The 13,582-nt window shown below is 44.1% G+C and overlaps 1 protein-coding gene across 1 annotated transcript in view; it reads right to left on the bottom strand.

Annotated features, from left to right (window-relative positions):
• LOC121278118 (dynein heavy chain 8, axonemal-like) overlaps positions 1-13,582 on the bottom strand; it is a 2,067,071-nt gene that overhangs the window by 957,971 nt on the left and 1,095,518 nt on the right. Inside the window, 1 exon segment of the mRNA XM_041188205.1 lies at positions 2,009-2,249. Coding sequence (XP_041044139.1) covers positions 2,009-2,249 — 241 coding nt within the window.

The raw sequence follows: 13,582 nt of genomic DNA, 5'->3' as shown, positions 1-13,582 counted from the left end.
GAGATTGAGGGGCGACTTGATAGAAATTTACAAAATTATGAGTGGCATGGACAGAGTAGTCAGAAGCTTTTTCCCAGGGCAGAAGAGTCAATTACTAGGAGACATAGATTTAAGGTGAGAGGAGAAAACTGTAGAGGAGATGTGCGGTGCAAGTTTTTCACACAGAGGGTAGTGAGTGTCTGGAATTCGCTGCCAGAGGAGGTGGTGAAGCAGATACAAAAGTGGTGTTTAAGAGGCAGCTTGACAAATACATGAATAGGGTGGGAATAGAGGAACACGGACCCCGGAAGTGCAAAATGTTTTAGTTGACGGGCATTATGATCGGCGCAGGCTTGGAGGGCCGAAGGGCCTGTTCCTGTGCTGTACTTTGTTCTTTGTTCTTTGTTCTAGAAGACAGAGAAGTATCCAAGGATACTTGAAAATCAAGAGGTAAAAGATTTTGTTGGGGGGTGCAGGGGAGGGACTTCAAATAATAAGGAAAGCTATTGGAACTCAAGGCTGCACTTGATGGTCTGCATCCCAGGGTCTTAAAAGAAGTGGCTGCAGAGATAGTAGCTGTTACAAAATTCCCTAGATTCTGGGAAAGTTCCAGAGGCTTGGAAAATCGCTAGTGTGACACTTCTATTCAAGAAAAGAACAAGACAAAAAGCAGGAAACAATAGGCTAATTAGCCTAACATTAAGGGAAATGTTAGAATCCATTATTAAGGAAGTAATAGCAAGACAGTTAGAAAATCATAATACAATCAGTTAGAGACAATAAATTTTCGTGAAAGGGAAATCATGTTTGACTAAATTATTAGAATTCTTTGAGGAGTTAACAAGCATGGTGGATAAAGGGAGATGTGGTACATCTGGATTTACAGAAGTCATTTAATAAAGTGCCACATCAAAAGTTACTTCTCAGAATAAGAGTTATGGTTTAGGTGGTAACATAATAGCATTGATAGAGCGTTGGTTAGCTAATAGAATTACAGTGTCGGGATAAATGGGTAATTTTTGGGTTGGTAAGCTGCACCTAGTGGAGTGCCATAGAAATCACTGCTATGGCCTCAACTATTTATGATCTATATTGACGACTTGGATAAAGGGACCGAATGTATGGTCACTAAATTTGCTGATGATATGAAGATAGGTAGGAAAGTAAGTTGTCAAAAAAAGTTGGCACTCTTTATTTAATCAAAGTCAGAGAAGTGCTCTGATAGAGGTATTAAAAAGTATGCTTTTTAGAGGTCTTAAACATTTGGCTTTTATCTTAAAAATTATGAATGGGTTGAATAAGGATAAGATACAGAAGATGATTCCAAATGTAGAACAGTCCAAAACTCAGAGTTGTAACTACATTAGTCATACCTCTAATTCAGGTACTGAGCATGTACTTAAAATAAAATAGACGGAGGAGAAGAATTAGTGGCAGGATGATTTTGGAACAGGCTGTGAAAACAGTGTTGGATGTTCACGCAGATAGCAATAATTTCAAATTATTTATAGAGGTGGAGTAAATGAGGCTGAAAAATCTTAGAGGGACATTAGTGTGGCCACTGTTGGAGGCCACTAATACTGGACACCATTGTGAAGCACAGGGATGAAGCCATTATGCACAGGCTGTGATGCTGCCACGTTCGGAGGTTCATTGTGTTTCCAGAGATGGGGGTGGGGGAAATTAAAAAAAGAAAAACAACCTGTTTGCTATGCCCCAGTCAATTTGCGGCTGCTGCAGATTGGAAAATAACAAGCACAGGCCCCACCTGTACTTCACTAAATGTACTAAGCCACAAAGTACCAGGCATGCACTCATTTGATACCAGACCATGGCCAGACTGCCTAAAAGACTGGTCTGCCAGTATAAAAATAGATTATGGGCCACCCTAGGTGTCATGGGTCTCAGGTGGAATAGAATAGAATAGAAAGTGGGGAGTGCATTCCTAGCTTCTCATTTTGTGCCATCACTCAAAACCAAATTCTCCTCCTATGAGGTTCGAGTTACACTGACTAATAACTCATTATACCTCAATTTCTTCCTTAAATTGAAGCAATGGAGCATCCATAACATTTTTCAGAGAGAACGTTTCTGACGCCACATTAAACTCATGCCCTGTTACTTCAGCTATCCGGTCCCAATGTCTTGATTTTACTGACTTGCTGGACATCATTTCCAGGAGAGGACATGATTCACTGAAATCATCTATTTTTTTTTTCAGATCCAGAAACGCCTGCCATCCCTTCAAGCCTTTGGGCAACCTACGACACCTAGAAATGTTCCGAAAGAGGAATGAATCATATGGTCAACATATGTCACAATTAACACTACCATTAATTCTTAAAAATGATTTATCACACGTTTATCAGGATTCTACGAAGAATGTATGAGTGCTGAGATCAAAAATAGAAACAAAATTAACTTAGATAATCGCAGATCAATTAGTTTAATATAGACAGTGAGGAAATTTTAGAATCTTGAATGAAAAATTATGAAAAATTTAGAAGAGAAAATAATTAGAAGTATCAAACACATATTTGAGAAATGAAGATTGCACTTGACAAACCAGCCAGAGTTCTTTGACGAGGTGATAGAAGTGGTGGATGGGAAAAATGCAGTGGAAGCAGGGTCCATGCGCTTTCAGAAAACATGGAATTAGGGGCAATGTGGAAAATTAGATTAAAAGGTAACAATTAGATTAGAAGGTAACAAACAAAGAGTTGGGGCTGAATTTAGTGCATACCCCTGGGTGAGTTTGGTCATGGGGGTGTATTTAATCATACGATTGGGGACCCAGCTGCCTTCTCGCCTTTGCCCTGCCTGTTTGTGGCAGAAAAGCTTTTGGGCAGCCTTGCAACCCTGCCACAAAATGAGGTCCTTATATGGGCAATTATTGCTCATTTAAGGGCCTCATCCTCATGCTGCTGGTATTCACCCTGCAGCAGGCAGAGGACTTGCCATGCAGGAAGCCCGAAGAGTGAACCCTGCTGGAGTTGCTTGAAGGCTTCCAAAAGGAGATGGGAGGCCCTCACTCAAAGGTACTCAGTGCCTCACTAGGGACTGGGCATCAGGAAAGGGGGGGGTTGACCACTGATGGTCACTGCCTTGTCCTTGCTGTCAACACCTCCTTCCCCTCTCACCTGTGACAACAACCCCCTCCTGCCATCACTCACCTGTGGCTTGGGGCCATCGGCGATCCTAGGCCACCAGCTGCCAACACCTCCCTGGCGACGCTGCTGGGTGTAGCAGTAGGGTCTAGTACATACAAGGTTAATGTGGGACTGGGTACAGTACCACCCGCACAGTGATTTAAGGAGGCACACAACCCAGAACCAGGGTCAGTCTAGAGATGGATAAAAGTGTAAAGGCCTAGGATGGAATCAGCTCCATGCCCGTACTCTCTGCTGTACATATGCATATATTTATGAGTTGCTGATAAAGACTTCCTGTTAACACACTTAAGATTACGATGCCTACTTCATGGTGTCCAAAGCAGGATTCTTCACTGAGCAATTAAGAGCTGCCAGCCTCTGACTGGTCAGCAGCTCTTGGTGGTGGGACTGTTGTCCATGGGACCCATGATACTGAGGAAGGTCCACTGTTGCCTAGGTTGGCACTTAATGCAATGAGCCTTCCTGAAAAGAGGCAATGCAGGACTCTTGCTGGCTCTTCAGTTGCTGGGCGAGGCTCCAATTGCCTACATTAAATTCCATCGTTGGATTAAAGGAGCATTTTTCAGGTTGGACTGGACCACTTTGTTTTGGCTCAATGTTCTTTGTCAGAGCTACAACTTTAATTCGCTTTCTGCATCCACAGATATCGCCAGATTTATTGAGTATTTCCAGCATTTTCTGCTTTTAGTTTCAGAATTTCAGTACCTTGGATGACAAAGGAGATAAATAATATGATGAAACAAGAAAGGATGGAGTGTGGTACACGTCAAGGGAACGTTTCAAGTGATAAATAGATTAAGTGTAGTAAGTTAAGAGGGGAAGTGAAGAGGAAAGTAAGACCGGTAAAGAGAGAATATGAGAACAGAATAACAGTTAAAAGAAAGTGGGGGGTTCAGATAGCAGGAATGCTTACCATAATCCTCCAATGTTCTCTAGATATGGAGAGGTGGCAAAAGATTGGAAAGTGAAAAATGCAGCATCCTTAATCAGGAAAAGGTGCAATTACATTTCTAGTAATTACAAGCTGGTCAATTTAACATTGGTAGTGAGTAAGCTTTTATAAGTAATAATGAAAGGAAAAAAATGAAAGGCACTTGCTGAGGCTTGATGAACTATCTCTGGCTAACTAAGACATTTAAGGTGCTATTAAATTGCAGGAAAAGATTAGTAGTAGGTCAGAAGGTTGGGAAAATTTTAGAAAACCTAAAAAAAATAAAGAGGGAGAAAATAGATTATGAGATTAAACTAGCAATAAATGTAAAAACAGACAGCAAGAGCTCCTACAGATACATAAAGAGGAAGAGAATCCCTTAGAGATGGTAATTTACCAGGGTCCACAAAGGGCCATGGACAACAAAAACAGAAAATGCTGGAAAAACTCAGCAGGTCCAGCAGTATCTGTGGAGAGAGAAACAGTTAAAGTTTCGAGTCCGTATCACCCTTCTTCAGGGCCATGGGCATCTCTCTTCATTAGAGAGCAAATGTGCCAAATTTTTCGCTCATTGGGTGAGCGTGTGCCCGACCCGAATGAATGTAAAACAATGCACGATATTTCAGTCGGTGGGCGTGTGCAGGAGTTGGCAGTGCGCCCGCCCACAATTGAAAGGACTATTAAGACCATTAACAATCTAATTGATTTAAATTTTGCCCTGCCTATCCAACCTTATGGTTGGCAGGCAGGCGAAAAGACCAAGCAGCCTTTGTATTTTGCACAAAACCTCATCCACAGGTGGGATGAGGTTTCGATCCATCATTTAAAAAGGCTTTCATACTAATTTCTAACATGTCCCTGCTCATGGGACATTTTAACAACTTAAAAATCTTAATTTTTGATTTTTCATATCTTCATCTCCTTGAGGCAGCTCTGTGCCTCAGGGATCTTTTCCTGCGTGCATGCATGAACTTGCATGCTTGCCCTCCTCCCCCACCTTCACAGCACTGAGCACTGAAGCTTGTGTTTCATGCTGGGTGGGCCTTAATTAGCCCACCAGCGTGAAATTGCGGGTTGGCCCTGATTGTGGGCGGCAGTCGACTTCCCGACATCTCCCACCCACTGCCGCTGAGCCTGCCCAGTGAGGGCAAAATTCTGCCCAATAGCTTATCTATATGTTGGATCCTGTACCCTGGTTTGTTGGGACTTAAGGTTCCGGATTGCATGCTTGTTTTGAGATGACCGAGTTGGTACCAAAGACAGAGAAGATCAGTAGATCATTCTTAGAAGAAACACATTCTTTTTATTTACAAAAGGAACTCAGCATTTACACTTGTGTGTTTTCAACTCAAAACTCTGTCTTTACACTTCAGTCTCTAACTCAAGACTACTGACTGCAGAGGTGGCCGGTGTTACTCTGCTATTGGATATCAAGACCATGTGATCTTCCATTAAAACGTTCGTCTTAAAGGTATAATTCACATCAGATTACTACACTATAGTTTGGGGGGCACCACTCCACAAGCATCGGGTAAGGCAAAGGGAGGACTCGTCCAGTCCTATTGGCGGCTAGTGTCATGGTGGGCACGAACGGACAATATGGTGAGGAGGCCGAAAATCGATTTCATGTTATTGTGAAACCAGTTTGCAATCATCTGCTCCACTGATCAATTGCAGGCTGTACTTCCTGCTGTGGCAGTTTGGGAACCTAATTTCAATACTTTAGCATCTCATTATAAGCCCCGTTTGCCAGCATTTTGAATCATTCCCCCAAGTCAAATTTACCTTCAGAACGTGACTTCAGAATGGTGTGCTTCAATACTGCCTTTAGAAGGCATGTACCTGGCAAACTGATTCTTCACGGGAACTTCGAGGAGAGTGCACCCAACATTGCAAGCGCTCGTGAGCATTACCTATAAGACATCAAGGAAGATGTTTCTTCCATTTGGGCTGCAGGCACGGTTGTCTTCCAGTGCACTGCCGGGACAAGGACTCCAGTGCAGTGAGGCCGGGGCTGGAGAGGGTGGGTGGTGGACAGGGGCAAGGCAGCACAGACTGAGGAAAGTGCACAAGTACGTGCCAGGTTGGGGCGGGGGTAAGGCAGCACAGGCTGAAGAGCGAACACAAGCACATATTGAGGAGGTGGAGGGGTGGGGGCAGGGATCGTGAGGGAAGTGGTCACGTACTTGAAAAAGCTTGTCAAAAGTGAGCATTCTTCTGCAGCTCAGACCATTCAGCAGCTTCTCCATTGACATGCTTGGAGTCGGGTCTCTAAAGCTTTTTTGCCCACTTAAGCAATGCAAAAGCATGAATGTGTCACCAAATTCTCTAGAACCTTCATCTCTCAGGTGCAGACTGCAAATTAACGTGTGTTTTGGGGGCAGCATAACAATTGGCCAGCTGGGCAAATTGTAGAATCACCTTGCAAATGGTGGCCATGGCACAGTCACTGGCGGAGGTGCTCAGAGCTCCTTATAATGTCTTTATTAAGGATTGGAACAGTATCCCTCATGGTTCAAGCTAACAGCACATCCTTGTAATGTGGGTTAGAAGAATGCCTGTGCCTGACCTGAGAGCACAGCATGCAGTCCAGTGGTTGAAGCTGATGCCAATCAGTCAAGTGGATTGGGCGGAGGTGGTTGGAGCTTTGGACAGCCATGAAGTGCACTACACACTGGCCATCCAAGTGGTGACCAGTACACTCCTGCATCTGTGAAGAGGCTTTTAGGCTTAACCAAGAGGGGCTCTTAGGATACATATATTAACCTGTGCATCTTGCTCTTTGATCTTGCAGGAAAAGATCCAGATCCATGGAGCCTAGTGATTTAACAGAATGCCTGATGGCTTACAGAGAGCCGTTGCTCGTAGGCACCTTGCTAGACCGAGGGTCTATAGACGGCAATTGTCATTCCTGCAAATGATTGAGAACTAGTGTCACCAAAGACTGCTCATATCGAGTAAACTGGTTGATCACATATGCCACCTGCTGCAGGATTTGGTGCCACAAGACATAGAGGGCATTCACTGCCAGTGGCCACGCAAGTGATCATAGCGCTCAATTTTTACACCAGTGGCTCCTTCCTGGGCTCCACAGGTGATCTGTGTGGGGTCTCAGATGTATCCATACACAAGTGTATCAAGGAGGCCATGGACGCTATCTTTGCAAAGGCACAGAACTTTGTGCATTTCAACTGAGATTAGGAAAGCCAGGAAGCAAGAGTGCTGGGATTTGCGCACATCTCTGGTTTTCCGCAGGTGCAGGGTGCCATCTCGTGGCACTTAGATCTCTGCGATAACAAGCAGTCAGCTACATCAACTGCAAGGGGTTCGACTTGCTGAATGTTCAGCTGGTGTGCAACAACCACAAACACATCCTACAGGTCTGCGCTTGATTCCAGGAAGCAACCACATCTGACATCTTTAGCAGGTCTCAGATCCCTGACATCTTCCAGGGGCCACAGAGGCTGCAGGGTTGACTCTTTGGGACAGGGGCTACCCGCAGAGATAGAAACAGAAAATGCTGGAAAAACTCAGCAGGTCTGACAGCATCTGTGGAGGGAGAAACAGAGTTAATGTTTCGAGTCCATATGACTTCTTCAGAGCTAAAGAGGAGTAGAAAGTGATGGAACTTAAACTGTTTAAGTGGGGTGGATCAAGTAAAGCAGGATAGAAGGTCAGCGATAGGTGGGGCTAAGCAGAGATTGACAAAGATGTCATGGACACAAGACAAAAGGAGTGTTAACGGTAGTGGCAAAGGCTGAAGAAGATGCCGATAATGGCATAAAGGTAAGAAAGCACAATGTGTGAATAGCAGAACAAGGATCAGCACTCTGTGAAAAAACAACATAGAACAAGTGACAGATGGCCCTTTTCGGGGTGGGGTGGGGGGAGGGGGTGGTGAAAGAACAACACAGCTACCCACAGAGGACCTGGCTGATGATGTCCATGCGGCAGCCTCAGACTGCAGTACAGCAACGGTACAATGAGGCTCATGTTGTGACTTGGACTTTGGTAGAGCAAATAAAAGGCATCTTGAAAATGAGGTTCCAGTGCCTCAACAGGTCCAGTGGAGCACTGCAATACAGTCCATCAAGGGTGTCACACATCATCGTAGCTAGGGGCCCGCAAACTCGTGCGGCAATGGGTGGGAGGACATAGCTGAGGAGGAGATGAAAGAGCTGCACATCTCCTCCAAAGGGGATGATGGTGATGAGGTCCTCAAAGGTGAGGATGCCAGCGATGAGGCTATCACACTGGTCAGACATGGCAGGCGCTCTCTGGAGCCCTCATAGTCGCAAGGTTTTTGGAGGATGATGACAAGATGCAGTGAGGACAGTCCTGACACCCTCACCTTGCACCTGTGAATGTTTGACTCCTGTATGGCTGATGGCAGTGCCACATACCCTCTGTACTTAGGCTCATGTCATGGAGAAACAGCGGAGGCCTTACTTGTCACTAAACCCCAGAAGGATGATGACGACATGCAGTGAAGACACTCCATAGATCTTCACATAGCCTCTGTGAATGTTTGACTCTTGTCTGGCTGAGGGAAGCTTGCCTGGACTCTGTGATCAGGGTCATATCATGGTTACGCAGCCATGAAGCTTTAAATGTACCTAATCCTTCAGGCCTCAGTAGCTGCTCCTCTTCAGGAGCACACCACCAACAGTCATAGATGCTGAAGAGATGGGGGCCAGCCCTACCTCAAAGGTGCTGAGAGCACATAGAGAGATTGACGGAACTCTGTAATGCCCGCCCATGATATTCTGGCAGCAAAGACAAGCACCATTGAGGTGCAGGCATCACTAATGTGTCCAGCAAGTGTGATGCCAGACCATCACTGCACAGGGAAGAGGCCCTGAACTGAGACAACTGCCTTTGTTTTGTGCAGGAACCAAGGTTTCTCAGCTGAGTGACATGAACACTGCTCATCATAACAAGGAGCCATAGGCAAGAAGACATTCATGGGAGTTTATTTGCAATAGTGAACATTAAGTTGCAAGTGATTAGCACCCATGCCCAAGCTGTGCAACTACATCTTCTTAACTCTTCTTAACTGATTTACCTCCAAAAGAGTTACATCTTCTTAACCTTCCTAAGCCTGCCTTGGTGCTCCTCTGACATCCATAGTGTAGGTGGAGGCAGCCTGCTGACTGCTCTGCCCTATCTGTGATTACCTTGGCAGGCGTCCTCTGGAGGTCTGAGACCTGGAAGGCCCCAAACTACTTTGGGTGTCCTGCTATGACCCAGTTGCACCCTCTTCAGATTTTGGAGCTAGAGCTGCAGGAGTCACAGGAAGAGGGGTTTTGGATTGGACAGACATTCCCGGAATCACCTGGGTGGATAGCTCGGGGGAGTCGAGCTGTTGGTCCTCATGGGTGCCAGATGGCCTCTGACTGACCCCTTGAGGAGAAGGGGAAGCTGGACTGAGGTCGAGCTGCCCTACACACCTTTTGCGTTGGCACAGTTGGAGGCCAACTATGGCATCAGTGATGGAGTTCAGCCCGCGCAGCAGTGCAGGATCGATGTCCTGTACCCAAGTCCCCATGATAGCTGCCATCCTGCCCATTTTTACCTCGATGCATCGGCATTCCAGTGCTATCACCTCGGACTGAAGGGCAGACAGATCCCTCCATTGTTCCTTACAATCTGAGGAATGCACCAGTCAACCCTTCCTGATGTTCTCATGATTGTCTTTGCAACTGATTGAGGACCAAGTCCAGAGGCTCATCGTCTGACTTGGACTCTGCGGATTCCTTGCTTTCAGCAGTCCTTCTCCAAGTGCCAGCGACCAAGGATGTCCCTGCTTCTGCCGGCTGTGGAACAGATTGTGTGGTGTGCTCACCAGATTTTGATCCCAAGACTACTCTACATCTAGGACCCACCAATGGTGATGTGGGTGAGCGCTATGATGGGCCTTCAATGATGCTGCCCTCAGGCTCCTGTCAAGAAATTATCATATTTTTCCTAATCCTATTTGGGATATTTTAAAGCAGTTTTATGTTTGTATGTGCGTATGGTTCCGTGTGTGTGGCTAATTTAATTAAACTACAGATGATTAGGCTGCAAAGTTTAAATTATCAAAGAAGTGAGTTGTAAAATAGGCATTTAAAATGGAAATAAGTAAAACTAGGGTGAAATCTCAGCAGATACGGTGTGAATGAGATAGAGATAAAAACAATGGATGGAAAAACATTTAAAAATAATGGAAATAGGGTCGGAAAAGAAAAATATAAAAACAAAAAACTGCGGATGCTGGAAATCCAAAACAAAAACAGAATTACCTGGAAAAACTCAGCAGGTCTGGCAGCATCAGCGGAGAAGAAAAGAGTTGATGTTTCGAGTCCTCATGAGGACTCGAAACATCAACTCTTTTCTTCTCCGCTGATGCTGCCAGACCTGCTGAGTTTTTGCAGGTAATTCTGTTTTTGTTTGGGAAAAGTAAAATATATATATAAAAAATAAATAAAAAATTATAAATTATTGGAAAAAGGGGGATCGGAATGGGGATGGGGATGGAGGAGAGAGTTCATGATCTAAAGTTGTTGAACTCAATATTAAGTCCTATCAATATTAAGCTGTGAAGTGCCTAGTTGGAAGATGAGGTGCTGTTCCTCCGGTTTACGTCGAACTTCACTAGAACAATGCAGCAAGTCAAGGACAGACATGTGGGCAAGAGAGCAGGGTGGAGTGTTAAAATGGCAAGTGACAGGGAGGTTTGGGTCTTTCTTGCAGACAGACTGCAGATGTTCTGCAAAGTGGTTGCCCAGTTTATGTTTGGTCTCTCCAATGTAGAGGAGACTGCATTGGGAGCAACGAATGCAGTAGACTAAGTTGGGGGAAATGCAAGTGAAATGCTGCTTCACTTGAAAGGAGTGTTTGGGCCCTTGGACGGTGAGGAGGGGGGAAGTAAAGAAGCAGGTGTTGCATCTTCTGCAGTTGTATGGGAAGGTGCCGTGTGTTTAGTTTGTTCTTCTTTTGTGAATAAATGTTTTAGTTTAATCTTTAAAATCTCTAAATTTCTTTTCATCACCCTTTTAAATCCAAGGATAGAAAGTGAGAAATTGAAAGAAAGGTAGGTAGTCAGGGAAGAGAAGGAGCAGTTGGAAATTTTCAGGAGTTTTCTCCTCAGACCAAAAAAGAAGGTTCTGAGATGAGAAATGACAATCAAAGGCTTAAATGTTTTCACTGTAATAAGGTGGAGCACACAAAGTCAATGTGTTGGAGGATATAGGGAAAACCTATTTCAGTAGATGGAATGGAGTAAAATTCTGGATATAAGAGTGCTGTGGATTTTGAGATTGAAGGGCAAGAAAAACTAATGGTTTGCGTACAGGTGAAGCAGGAAGAATCGGTGTTAGGTAAAAAAGTGGGAATGTGTTCACAATTTACCCAAGGGAGTTCTGAGGGCAGGTTACATAAACGTTTAAAGATTTTGTGTGTGAAGGAAAAGTATTTCAATGTGTGCAGTGGGGAGCAGGCAAAGGAGTTAAAATTTTAAGAGACATGGCTAGTCAGTCCTCAATATTATGGGATGGTGCTATTTGTTGTCCAAAGGGAGTATTGCAGGAAAGAGTGGTTATGAGTGGGATTCATGGAGATACTCAACCTATTCCATTCTGGAAGGTAAATTTAAAAAGTAAGTTGAAAACAGGTGAGGTGATTATAGTAGTGGAAAAATTGTCCATTGCAGGGGTTCAGTTTATCTTAGGTAATGATATAGCTGGGTCACAGATGTTGGTAATGCCTGCTGTGGCCGAGCAGCCTGTGGCAATGCATTCAACAGAGATGGTGCAGAAAAAGCATGCTGGATTGTTTCCAGATTGTGTAGTAATGAGATCACGAGCTCACAGGTTGAAACAGGAAGAGGAGGAATCAAAAAGGCAGGGGAAGGATGCTGAGATCCAATTACGTGGAGCAGTTTTTGAAAAGGTTGTGCAGGAAGAGAAGGTTGAAGAGAATGAAGTGGAAATGTTTAGCTCAATGAAATTGATAGAGTTACAGTAGAAGGATTCACAAATAAAGAAGTTCTATTAGACAACTTATTTGGAAACAGAGGCAGAATGTATTCCAGAGTATTATTACCTTAAAGGTTATGTGTTAATGAAGAAATGAAGGCTGTCCCATATTCCAGCAGATGAGAAGTGGGCAGTAGTACATCAAATAATTATACCATCTAGATACAGAAATGAAATATTGACAGTAGCTAATGAAATTCCAATAGTTGGAAATATAGGAATTAGGAAACTCAGGCAAAAATGCAAAAACATTTTTATTGTTCTGGATTGCATAAAGATGTAGTCAAATTCTGCAGATCATGACACATATGTCAGGTGACAGGAAAACCTCAAGCTGTGATTAAACCTGAATCTTTAATTCTGATTCAAGCATTTGAGGAACCTTTTACCAGGGTTCTGACTGATGGTGTAGGACCATAGAACCAGAGAAAAGTTACAGCACAGAAGGAGGCCATTCAGCCCGTCTTGTCCATGCCAGCCTGAGGACACCCAGGTGCCCATTCTAATCCCACCTTCCTGCACCTGGCCCATAGCCCTGCAGCTTACAGCACTTAAGGTGCAGATCTAGGAATTTTTAAAAGGAGTTTAGAGTTTCTGCCTCTACCACCAACTCGGGCAGTGAATTCCAGACACCCACTACCCTCTGTGTAAAAAAGTTCTTCCTCATGTCCCCCCTACACCTTCTACCACTTATCTTGAATCTATGCTCCCAGGTTCTAGAATTCTCCACCAAGGGAAACAATTTTATCCTGTCCATTCCATCTATTCCCCTCATAATTTTGTACACCTCAATCAAGTCACCTCTCAGCCTTCTTTGTTCTAAGGAAAACAACACCAACCTATCCAATCTCTCCTCATGGCTACACTTTTCTAACCCTGGCAACATTCTTGTAAACCTCCTCTGCACTCTCTCCAGAGCTATTACGTCCTTCCAGTAATGTGGTGACCAGAACTGCACACAATACTCCAGTTGTGGCCTCACCAGTGCTTTATACAATTCCAACATTATATCCTTACTTTTATATTCTGTACCAATGAAGGAGAGCATTCCATATGCCTTCTTTACAACCTTGTCTACTTGAACTGCTGCCTTCAGGGACCTGTGTACTTGTACGCCAAGATCTCTCACTTCATCTACCCCTCTTAGTATATTCCCATTTATTGTGTAATCCCTGTAATTGTTTGACCTCCCTAAATGTCTGACCTCACACTTCTCTAGGGTCCTCCCTCAGATCAAAAGTGAAAATCGGTGCTTGCTGAGAATCATGGATATGTCTACAAGGTTTCCAGAAGTGATACCTTTACAAACTATTACAGCAAAGAGAACTGTAGAGGAGCTGACCAAACTTTTTACAAAGCATTGGTTAACAAAAGAAATACAGTTAGATAAACGTTTAAATTTCAAGTCACAGCTGTTTAAGGAAGTAATGAACAGCCTGGGGATAAAACAGTTTAAGTCATCAGCTTATCACCCCAAATCA

This window comes from Carcharodon carcharias, chromosome 5 (assembly GCF_017639515.1).
Source record: "Carcharodon carcharias isolate sCarCar2 chromosome 5, sCarCar2.pri, whole genome shotgun sequence".
In the NCBI taxonomy this organism is placed as follows: domain Eukaryota; kingdom Metazoa; phylum Chordata; class Chondrichthyes; order Lamniformes; family Lamnidae; genus Carcharodon; species Carcharodon carcharias.
The sequence above is the reverse complement of the archived record's forward strand: the minus strand, read 5'-3'. Positions and strand labels throughout refer to the sequence as shown.